The sequence below is a fragment of the Oncorhynchus masou genome, chromosome 12 (assembly GCF_036934945.1).
Source record: "Oncorhynchus masou masou isolate Uvic2021 chromosome 12, UVic_Omas_1.1, whole genome shotgun sequence".
Taxonomy (NCBI): Eukaryota; Metazoa; Chordata; class Actinopteri; order Salmoniformes; family Salmonidae; genus Oncorhynchus; species Oncorhynchus masou.
The window spans coordinates 12727047-12739752 of NC_088223.1; the positions used below are offsets into that span (position 1 = coordinate 12727047).

The 12706-nt window shown below is 47.9% G+C and overlaps 1 protein-coding gene across 1 annotated transcript in view; it reads right to left on the reverse strand.

The window, feature by feature from the left end:
* The window catches only part of LOC135549567 (ataxin-1-like), a 115465-nt gene that overhangs the window by 6279 nt on the left and 96480 nt on the right, over positions 1 to 12706 (reverse strand). Inside the window, 2 exon segments of the mRNA XM_064979645.1 lie at positions 3875 to 5379; positions 5382 to 6337. Of these exon segments, the coding sequence (XP_064835717.1) occupies positions 3875 to 5379; positions 5382 to 5769 (1893 nt within the window). The 5' untranslated portion in view covers positions 5770 to 6337.

Below are 12706 nucleotides of genomic sequence, written 5' to 3' on the forward strand. Positions count from 1 at the left end.
ATAGCCTATCAAAACTAATCATATAGGAGACAACACCTAAACTATAGCCTATCAACACTAATCATATAGGAGACAACACCTAAACTATAGCCTACTGTCACCTATCAAAACAAATCATATAGGAGACAACACCTAAACTATAGCCTATCAACACTAATCATATTGGAGACAACACCTAAACTATAGCCTACTGTCACAAATCAAAAATAATCATATAGGAGACAACACCTAAACAATAGCCTATCAAAACGAATCATATAGGAGACAACACCTAAACTATAGCCTACTGACACCTATCAAAACTAATCATATAGGAGACAACACCTAAACTATAGCCTATCAACACTAATCATATAGGAGACAACACCTAAACTATAGCCTATAAAAACTAATCATATAGGAGACAATACCTAAACTATAGCCTACTGTCACCTATCAAAACAAATCATATAGGAGACAACACCTAAACTATATCCTACTGTCACCTATCAAAACTAATCATATAGGAGACAACACCTAAACTATAGCCTATCAACACTAATCATATAGGAGACAACACCTAAACTATAGCCTATCAAAACTAATCATATAGGAGACAACACCTAAACTATAGCCTACTGTCAACTATCGAAAATAATCATATAGGAGACAACACCTAAACTATAGCCTACTGTCACCTATCAAAACAAATCATATAGGAGACAACACCTAAACTATATCCTACTGTCACCTATCAACACTAATCATATAGGAGACTACACCTAAACTATAGCCTATCAACGCTAATCATATAGGAGACAACACCTAAACTATAGCCTACTGTCACCTATCATAACTAATCATATAGGAGACAACACCTAAACTATATCCTATCAACACTAATCATATAGGAGACAACACCTAAACTATAGCCCACTGTCACCTATCAAAACTAATCATATAGGAGACAACACCTAAACTATATCCTATCAACACTAATCATATAGGAGACAACACCTAAACTATAGCCCACTGTCACCTATCAAAACTAATCATATAGGAGACAACACCTAAACTATAGCCTATCAACACTAATATAGGAGACTACACCTAAACTATAGCCTATCAACGCTAATCATATAGGAGACAACACCTAAACTATAGCCTACTGTCACCTATCAAAACTAATCATATAGGAGACAACACCTAAACTATAGCCTACTGTCACCTATCAAAACTAATCATATAGGAGACAACACCTAAACTATAGCCTACTGTCACCTATCAAAACTAATCATATAGGAGACAACACCTAAACTATAGCCTATCAACACTAATCATATAGGAGACACCACCTAAACTATAGCCTATCAAAAATAATCATATAGGAGACTACACCTAAACTATAGCCTACTGTCACCTATCAAAACTAATCATATAGGAGACACCACCTAAACTATAGCCTACTGTCACCTATCAAAACTAATCATATAGGAGACAACACCTAAACTATAGCCTACTGTCGCCTATCAAAACTAATCATATAGGAGACAACACCTAAACTATAGCCTATCAAAACTAATTATGTAGGAGACTATAATAGTGAGGTAGACTACATAATTGAGTGCAAATGGCGCATGAATGGCACAGTCCAGGTGTAACAGACAATTTCATATACAGTTGTATTTAATGGATTACATAAATGGGAATCAATTTTTTTTTTAAACATGATTTTCCATTTATACAAAGTGTTGGGTAAATTGCCACAGTAGATTTGCTTTGGTAAACAATAAAATACTTTATTTCAACTGTACTGAATGCTTGTGAAGATGAGACCAGTTCAAAAAGGACTAAGTTGTTCCCATGACAATACCAATCAGAGGGCGAACACATCTTAAAAGAATTTGGTTGCAGGTGTGACTAAGGTGTGGTTATTCGTGGGACCAATAATGGTTGCTATGGAGATCAGCTGTGCGGGTGAACCCCGTGTTATCTGATGATTTTCCAACAGGCTGCCCGTTAGCCTGTCCATTGACACATAATGAAAGGTGTGGAAACCCGTCATAGGCTACCGTTTGTGTTCCTCTGGCTGAGTTGATGAGCTGATTTGGGCCATCAGTTGATTGACAGCTTTTTGAGCAGCTTGTTTAACAGTTGAATTCACCATTCCCACTCGTTTCGGGCCAACCTGGTCTCTTTAATCACGAGTTAATGATTTGGTCATTATCATTGAAGAATCTGGCACTTTGCTGCACCCGTGTGTGTTAATGTCCTCCCACTGCTAAACGGCATAACGGCCTCGCCTCTACGGTCATTATACTGTATCATTATATTACAAGCATTATATTAAACAAGCCTCTTATTAACAGTATTGTTTTAACCTTTGTAATTTGTTTGAACGTTTTATTTCAGAGCTAGATCAGTGTTAGAAAGACAGGGCGAGGGGGAAAAACACGGATTCCAACCGATGCGGACTCTGGCATAATGTGTGCCGGGGTCAGTGACGAACCACTTTATTATGCCTATTGCATGCCCTGAACATTTCATCATTTCCATAACGAAAAATACATCCACCCCCTAAAATATATGTCCATTTATTATCATCCATATAAGAATTCACACAAGAAGCTCAATAGCCTGCACGTAGCCTACAACTGACGCCCAGTTGGGACTTGCGGTCTAAAATAGCCTGCATGTAGCCTACAACTGACGCCCAGTGGGACTTGCGGTCTAAAATAGCCTGCATGTAGCCTACAACTGACGCCCAGTGGGACCTGCGGTCTAAAATAGCCTGCATGTAGCCTACAACTGACGCCCAGTTGGGACTTGCGGTCTACAATAGCCTGCATGTAGCCTACAACTGACACCCAGTGGGACTTGCGGTCTAAAATAGCCTGCATGTAGACTACAACTGACGCCCAGTGGGACTTGCGGTCTAAAATAGCCTGTAAACACAAAGAGGCTGATGGAACAGATCAGAAGGTTTAGAAAGTTGATAAAATATTATTTGCTCACATTATAAGCGCAGCAATGGCTACATGGTAACACACGCGTCCCGGAATGCAAGTAGCGGAAAACACCAGTCTAATGCGCACCACACATGCCAGTGGTTTCATATGACAGAGATGGAAATACATACAAATAATACACGTTTATGCGTCAATTAATCCCATATGAGATTCATAAAGAGGGGAGATCTAAAATATTTGTATGTGAATGTCTGTCTCAGCTGACAGCCCCCTTCATCTATTCCAGTAGACTAAACCATTCAACCTCTGTCCTGAACACATCACTGAACCATCACCATGGCCTGTTCTCACCCAGATTCATGGTAAAGAGGTGCCTAATTCCAATCCATATGATAGGCCAACAGTATGCAACGCCCAATCACAGATCCCATCCTATATTTGGGCCCCTGGGGTGGGGATATTCCAATGAGTTGGGCCCAGGGCTGTTGGAACAGAATCTGTTGTATTTAAAAACAGTTTGAGGTATGGTACCCCCCGAAATAGAGCAAAATGACTGACACCTTTTTGTTGTTTGCGTGAGTCTCCCCTTTCAATGCTTATTAGTTTTGTCGCTCAAACAGTTTGGGTTTTACAGATGATTTGATTTGATTTCTTGTCCGGATCCTCTCCTGTGTTGACAAACACCGCCTTCACAAGCCCCGGGTGCAGGCTTTATATCGGTGGAAAGAGAGGCTTGAGTTGCAGTCACAGTAAGTCTCTAGTATGAACACACAGGGAGTTGTTCAATAATCGATTGACGTGCGCAGGCCCTGGTTAGCACCTCTGTCCACTTGTGAATATCAATGTTATGTTGATGCACAAACATGATTTAGCGTTTGTTTGTTTTGATATTCATTGAAGTTACATAAACAAAAGCCTTCTCTTACCTGAGCGTGGTGTTCACCCACGGAGAACTGGACGATGGCGAAGTTGGGTGTGTGGCTGTCGTCGATGCGTTCCACGGTGGACGAGTCTATCTTCAGCTCGCTGCTGATCTCAGCGCTCTGGATGAAGTCCTCCGTCTTCAGGTCCTCCACATGCTTCAGCTCCCCGTCCGCCAGCTGGATGATGGAGCCCTTGATAAAGTAGGCGGGCAGCGAGGAGCCCAAGGGGGCCGAGGAGGTGGCTGAGGAGGGGGCCTGGGGGGTTGGGACCACCGGGAGGTGTAGCTGGGCCTGGACCATGCTCCCCCCAGCCCCAGCAGGGTAGGACAGAGGAGGGTAGGGGGCCGGGACCTCAAATAGATGCTCCTCTCTGGGGTTAGTTGTGGTGGTGGTGGCGACATAGCCGTGGGAGAGTGTGGCAGGGAAGGGCTGTGGTTGACTTGTGGTGGCTATGTGGGCAGTATGGCCAGCCTCCAGGCTGGTGACCCCGGCCCCACTGACGGGGATGAGCAGGTGCTGGGACAGACTGGTGTGGTACTGTTGCCCCCCTGCACCCCCAGACAGATAGCCGATGATGGGCTGCCCACCTGGGCCAGCCTGGTAGAAGTTGGTGGAGAGTTGGCCTAGGGAGATGGGCGATGCATCGCTGGCGTTGTGTGTGGGCTGGATGACTGTGTGAGTGTGGGGGGACAGGGAGCTGACGGCTGCCTTAAGACTATCCACGTTGAGCGCAGGGGGGAAGGTGAACGTGGAGGAGGAGGTACGGTACACAGGTTTACCCAGGAGGAGGCTGCCTTTCTCTGGGTGCAAGGCAGAGGAGAGGGGTAGTTTTTCGGGACTCTGGTGGTCTTGTCCTCCGTGACTGTTAGGGACGAGCATGAGAGGGGTCCGTAGCCCTGAGGCATCATGGGAGGTATAGGTCTCATAGTGATGGTGGGAGCTCTGCTGCTGGTGGAGCTGGTGATGGGAGGAAGAGGATGAAGAAGAGGAGGATGAGGATGGGGCTCCTTTGCTTTCCTTCCTCTCAAAGCGGCCTCTCTTCTCCAGCTCTCCGTTGTGCAGTTCCCTGGGCCGGCCCTCCTCTCTCTTAGTCAGGGGCTCCTCGGAGCCGGAGCCCGCATACTGTACCAGCACCTGGGAGCCCCCGCTGAAGGCCAGGGTGTGGTGGGGGTTGTGGTGCAGGTGGTGGGTCCCTCCGTGGGGAAAGGGGGCAGTCCGGGGGGCCACGTTCTGAGAGGAACCAGAGAGCTGGACGTACTGGGGGCCAGTGTCCGATACAGCCAGGCCTGGGGGTAGGGACTGGGGTGGGGGGCGACCTGGACCCACAGAGTGGTGCTGGTTCAGCTTGGAGGTGATGGTGGTGTTGGGGTAGGGGTCAGGGTGGGAGCGTTGGGATGTGGAGGTGGGTAGAGGGGGGGGCTGGGAGGAGAGGTAGCCAGCGTAGGGGCCTGGGTAAGGGGAACTGATGAACTGAAGGTTGTGGGGAAGCTGGGTGTAGTGGATGGTCCCCCTGGTGGGGACAGAGGAGAGCTGCTGTACATGGCAGGGAGCGATGTGGTCACCACTCTGGACTGATGTGATGAAGAGGAGGAACAGATGGAGGAAGGGACCAGGAAGTCTGAGTGTGTGGTGATGGTGGAGCATAGTGGTTTGTACTGGGGCACGTCAGACTCACAGGGAGTGCTGGTACGCTGCCCACCTCTACCGCCATCCCCGTTACCTCCACTAATGTCTCTGTTGTGCCTGCCAGCTACACTGGCCAGCCATGTCAGGTTCTCTCCTCGCTGGGTCTCGCTGGCGGGCGCCATCAACAGGGGCCTCTCATCTGCAGTGCTGGCTGGGAAATCTCTCTTCTTGGGGGGCAGACACTCGTTGCTGCGCTCATGGCTGGACTTCATACTGTTGTCTTTTGTCTCTAGACTTTCTGTCACATAGACACGCGTTGCTCCCACGGCAACAACAGGTGTGCCTGTTTCTCTTTTCACACTAACTCTCTAGTTCTTATGTCTCTGCCTCGTTCACATTCTCTTTCATTCCCATCTTTGGCGCTCTCTCTCTCTCTCTCTCTCTCTCTCTCTCTCTCTCTCTCTCTCTCTCTCTCTCCTTGGCCTGGTTTTCCTCGTTGACAGAGGAGGCCCTCCTGCTGGTTGTGTGGGTGGGTAGGACCAGGAGACTGGGAGACTGGAGGGGGTAGGTAGGTAGGTAGGTAGGACGGTGTAGGAGGTAGAGAGGGAGGGAAGGGGTAGCTCAGCGTCTGTCCAACGCCTGGCTCTGGCTCAGCAGAGAGCAGAGAGCGGCACACCTGCCGTTGCCGTGAGAGCAGCCCGAGTCACACCCGGCGTTGTCGTGGAGAGAGGTGGAGAGCCGTCCGTCAGCTTCATGCGGAATCATTTCCCTCTGTGAGCTAGCCTTCTGGACAGCCTTCTGGACAGCCTTCTGGACAGCCTTCTGGACAGCTGCAGCAACCTGGGGAGCACAGGGAACAAACATGTCAGATTAGGCTCTCTCAAACACACACACACACACACACACACACACACACACACACACACACACACACACACAATAGAAAAATGTATTTATCATACAGTGACCCATTACAACAAGAGGAGAGAGAATTGGGGTTAAACAGCATTTGAATGCCCACCCTGGGAAGATGAGACGCACGCTTACATGTGTGTGTTTGTTTGTAAGCATCAATTTCTGCCATCTGTGGGCATTGTATGTGTGTGTGTTGCGTCGGTGAGAGCAGGGAAACACTCTGTGTGAGGCTCATTAATAATGTTCATGCAGCTACACACGTACACACACACACACACGCACACACGCACGCACGCACGCACGCACGCACACACACACACACACACACACACACACACACACACACACACACACACACACACACACACACACACACACACACACACACACACACACACACACAATGCTTCAATCAAGAGAGTTACAATGCTTCAATCAAGACAGTTACCATGCTTCAATCAAGAGAGTTACAATGCTTCAATCAAGAGAGTTACAATGCTTCAATCAAGAGAGTTACTATGCTTCAATCAAGAGAGTTACAATGCTTCAATCAAGAGAGTTACAATGCTTCAATCAAGAGAGTTACCATGCTTCAATCAAGAGAGTTACAATGCTTCAATCAAGAGAGTTACAATGCTTCAATCAAGAGAGTTACCATGCTTCAATCAAGAGAGTTACAATGCTTCATTCAAGAGAGTTACAATGCTTCAATCAAGAGAGTTACAATGCTTCAATCAAGAGAGTTACAATGCTTCAATCAAGAGAGTTACTATGCTTCAATCAAGAGAGTTACAATGCTTCAATCAAGAGAGTTACAATGCTTCAATCAAGAGAGTTACAATGCTTCAATCAAGAGAGTTACAATGCTTCAATCAAGAGAGTTACAATGCTTCAATCAAGAGAGTTACCATGCTTCAATCAAGAGAGTTACAATGCTTCAATCAAGAGAGTTACTATGCTTCAATCAAGAGAGTTACAATGCTTCAATCAAGAGAGTTACAATGCTTCAATCAAGAGAGTTACAATGCTTCAATCAAGAGAGTTAGTGCAGTGTTTCTACATCCCAGTGGTATCCCGGGGAAAGCCAGCCCCTAATCTTTCCCGCTTGGGCCTTCCTCTCCTCCTCTCTCTCTATCCCTCTTTCTATCCTTCCTCTCCTCTGCTGCTTTATCCTGCAGGATTAGAGAGAGAGCTGAACCACTGTGCTATAACTCCCCCTGGAGAGAGAGAGAGGTGGGGAGAGAGATAGAGAGGGGGAGAGAGATAGAGAGAGGGAGAACGGGAGAGAGATAGAGGGGGGGAGAGAGATAGAGAGGAAGAGAGATAGAAAGATAGAGAGAGAGGGAGAATGGGAGAGAGATAGAGAGGGGGAGATAGATAGAAAGATAGAGAGAGAGGGAGAACGAGAGAGAGAGAGAGAGGGGGAGAGATAGAAAGATAGAGAGAGAGGGAGAACGGGAGAGAGATAGAGGGGGAGAGATATAAAGATAGAGAGAGGGAGAACGGGAGAGAGATAGAGAGGGGGAGAGAGATAGAGAGGAAGAGAGATAGAAAGATCGAGAGAGAGGGAGAACGGGAGATATATATATATATATATATATATATATATATATATATATATATATATATATATATATATATATTATCTACCTTACTTGCTTTGGCAATGTTAACACATGTTACCCATGCCAATAAAGCCCCTTGAATTGAATTGAATAGAGAGGGGGAGAGATAGAAAGATAGAGAGAGAGGGAGAACGGGAGAGAGATAGAGAGGGGGAGAGAGATAGAGAGGAAGAGAGATAGAAAGATCGAGAGAGAGGGAGAACGGGAGAGAGATAGAGAGCGGGAGAGATAGAAAGATAGAGAGAGAGGGAGAACGGGAGAGAGATAGAGTGGAAGAGAGATAGAAAGATAGAGAGAGAGGGAGAATGAGAGAGAGTTAGAGAGAGAGGGAGAATGGGAGAGAGATAGAGAGGGGGAGAGATAGAAAGATAGAGAGAGAGGGGGAGAGAGATGACAGCGAGAGGGGAGAGAGAAAGATGGAGAGGGAGACGGGAGGGAGAAAGAGAGAGAGCTGACCTCTAGTGACCTACATTAGTTCACTGACAGATCCCCATTCAACATAAACACACACACACACACACACACACACACACACACACACACACACACACACACACACACACACACACACACACACACACACACACACACACACACACACACACACACACACACACACACACACACACACACACACAGGAAGGCTGCAAGCTCTGCAGTGAGAAATCACTTTGATATGTCATCAGTTTTCTAAATACCAAATATGGAATGAAAGGTCTTAAGGCCAACAGACTTAGACTACCCAGTAGACTGTCAACTAGAACAAATATGAAGGCTTAGACTACCCAGTAGACTGTCAACTAGAACAAATATGAAGGCTTAGACTACCCAGTAGACTGTCAACTAGAACAAATATGAAGGCTTAGACTACCCAGTAGACTGTCAACTAGAACAAATATGAAGGCTTAGACTACCCAGTAGACTGTCAACTAGAACAAATATGAAGACTTAGACTACCCAGTAGACTGTCAACTAGAACAAATATGAAGGCTTAGACTACCAGAACACGTTGGAAACAAACACAAATAACATGCAAACTCTGTTGTCATAGAGATGAGATGTTGGTGTGTCCGTACTGCTCACTGTCTGTTGTTCTGTCTGTACAAACTGGCTGCTTGTACGTGTGTGAGTGTGTAATACACTACATATAGTGTGTGTGTGTGAGTGTGTAATACACTACATATAGTGTGTGTGTGAGTGTGTAATACACTACATATAGTGTGTGTGTGAGTGTGTGTGTGAGTGTGTAATACACTCCATATGGTGTGTGTGTGTGTGCGTCTGTGTGTAATACACTCCATATAGTGTGTGTGTGTGTGTTGTACTACCCTGTCCCCCGTCCAGCCCTCAGAGGGATAACTACAGTGTGATACATTACCTCAGAGCTATATATAGTGAGTTCTCAAGCTCTTGTTGTGTATAGTACAACTCTGCACCAGGAGTACCTTACACACTAATACTCTCCCTCCCTCCCTCCCTCCCTCCCTCCCTCCCTCCCTCCCTCCCCCCTCCCTCCCTCCCTCCCTCCCTCTCTCTCTCTCTCTCTCTCTCTCTCCCCTCCCCTCCTCTCTCTCTCTCTCGCTCTCTCTCTCTCTCTCTCCCTCTCTCTCTCTCTCTCTCTCTCTCCCCCTCCCTATCCTCTCTCCCCCTCTCTCTCCCTCTCGCTCTCTCTCTCTCTCTCCCTCTGTTCTCTTTCCTTCCCTCTCTGTCAGTGTGTGTCTCTTTAAGGGGAGGCAGGCAGTCAGGCTGGGAGCACAAACAGGCCTGTCACTATCTTCAGTATTGTCCAGAGCTCCCCTCTCCTCTCACCACGTAGAGTACATAGCGAGAGACAGAGGAGAGAGAGGAAGATGGGAGAATGAGCAACAGAAAGAGAGAGAGAGAAACGACAGAGCAAGAGGAAGAGGGAAGAGAGAGAGAGACTAGGGGAGAGTGAAGTGAAGGAGAGAGAGAGAGACTAGGGGAGAGTGAAGTGAAGGAGAGAGAGAGAGACTAGGGGAGAGTGAAGTGAAGTAGAGAGAGAGAGACTAGTGGAGAGTGAAGTGAAGGAGAGAGAGAGAGAGACGAGGGGAGAGTGAAGTGAAGGAGAGAGAGAGTGAAGTGAAGGAGAGAGAGAGTGAAGTGAAGGAGAGAGAGAGAGACTAGGGGAGAGTGAAGTGAAGGAGAGAGAGAGAGACTAGGGGAGAGTGAAGTGAAGGAGAGAGAGAGAGAGTAGGGGAGAGTGAAGTGAAGGAGAGCGAGAGAGACTAGGGGAGAGTGAAGTGAAGGAGAGAGAGAGAGACTAGGGGAGAGTGAAGTGAAGGAGAGAGAGAGAGACTAGGGGAGAGTGAAGTGAAGGAGAGAGAGAGTGAAGTGAAGGAGAGAGAGAGTGAAGTGAAGGAGAGAGAGAGAGACTAGGGGAGAGTGAAGTGAAGGAGAGAGAGAGAGACGAGGGGAGAGTGAAGTGAAGGAGAGAGAGAGAGACGAGGGGAGAGTGAAGTGAAGGAGAGAGAGAGAGACTAGGGGAGAGTGAAGTGAAGGAGAGAGAGAGAGACTAGGGGAGAGTGAAGTGAAGGAGAGAGAGAGAGACTAGGGGATAGTGAAGTGAAGGAGAGAGAGAGAGTGAAGTGAAGGAGAGAGAGAGTGAAGTGAAGGAGAGAGAGAGAGACGAGGGGAGAGTGAAGTGAAGGAGAGAGAGAGACGAGGGGAGAGTGAAGTGAAGGAGAGAGAGAGAGACGAGGGGAGAGTGAAGTGAAGGAGAGAGAGAGAGACTAGGGGAGAGTGAAGTGAAGGAGAGAGAGAGAGACTAGGGGAGAGTGAAGTGAAGGAGAGAGAGAGAGACGAGGGGAGAGTGAAGTGAAGGAGAGAGAGAGAGACGAGGGGAGAGTGAAGTGAAGGAGAGAGAGAGAGACGAGGGGAGAGTGAAGTGAAGGAGAGAGAGAGAGACTAGGGGAGAGTGAAGTGAAGGAGAGAGAGAGAGACTAGGGGAGAGTGAAGTGAAGGAGAGAGAGAGAGACGAGGGGAGAGTGAAGTGAAGGAGAGAGAGAGACTAGGGGAGAGTGAAGTGAAGGAGAGAGAGAGAGACTAGGGGAGAGTGAAGTGAAGGAGAGAGAGAGAGAAGTGAAGGAGAGAGAGAGAGAGACGAGGGGAGAGTGAAGTGAAGGAGTAGGAGACATAACTCAACAAAGCAGCCTTTGGAAAACAAGCGCTAAAGGAGAGTTGCATGACTTGCATTTTCTACACTCCACCCATGGGACAGTCCTCGAGCTCGTTTAGAGGGAGAAAGAGAGAGAGAGAGAACAGAAGACAGGCGAAACACCTCGTGAGAGGAACCACAGACGGCCGAGTCAGAAGACAGTACAGTGTAACACCGCACAGAGAGACTAAGTATGAGACAGAAAAGACGGTCAGTGTGAGGACAAAGTGTCTTACCAGTGTGTCTGGAGAAGCCCTCCTGCTGCATGCTACCAGCCTGCCTTTCAGTACGACTCTATCCCTCTCTTTCTCTCTCTATCCCTCTCTTTCTCTCTCTATCCCTCTCTTTCTCTCTCTTTCTCTCTCTATCCCTCTCTTTCTCTCTCTATCCCTCTCTTTCTCTCTCTATCCCTCTCTTTCTCTCTCTCACACACACACTCTCTTAAGAAACGCCCCAGAGGCAAGCAGAGTGTCCCTCTCTCTCACTATCTTTCTCTATCACTCTCTATTGATCTCACACCCTCTCTTTTTGCCTCTCACTCTCTCTTTTTCTATCACTCTCTATCTCACACCCTCTCTCTCTCTTTCTCACTCTCTCTCTCTCCTTCCTTCACCCGGAGCAAAGCAGAACATCCCAAACAGTCCTGGTGATGAGGGGTGTGCTCCGTGCTCTGGCCCCTGCCTGTGTTCCCCTATCCCCCCTTACGGCATGGCAGCAGGCAGGAAGTTCACCCTCTGCCACCGTTGCCTCCCGAGCGCACACACTCACACACACTCACACACACTCACACACACTCACACACACGCAGCACACACTCACACACACTCACACACACACACACTCACACACACACTCACACACACTCACACACACACTCACACACACTCACACACACACTCACACACACACTCACACACTCACACACACTCACACACACTCACACACACTCACACACACACTCACACACACACTCACACACACTCACACACACTCACACACACTCACACACACTCACACACTCACACACACACTCACACACACTCACACACACTCACACACACTCACACACACTCACACACACTCACACACACTCACACACACGCAGCACACACTCACACACACTCACACACACTCACACACACTCACACACACGCAGCACACACTCACACACACGCAGCACACACGCGCAGTGTGAGAGAGGGAGCCATGCAAGCAGCACTCGCAACGTGTGTTATGCAAGGGTTAGAGAGACACACACACTGGGCTCCTCCCACGCCTCGCTCCACCAACTTCATCAGGTATTCATTCAAAAACACACATGCCAGCTGGCAGGCTGCCCAGACTACACTCACGAAGAGAGGGAGGGAGAGAGGGAGACGGGGAGGGGGAGAGAGAGATGGGGAGGGAGACGGGGAGGGAGAGAGGGAGATGGGGAGGGAGACGGGGAGGGAGAGAGGGAGATGGGGAGGGGGAGAGGGAGATGGGGAGGGAGAG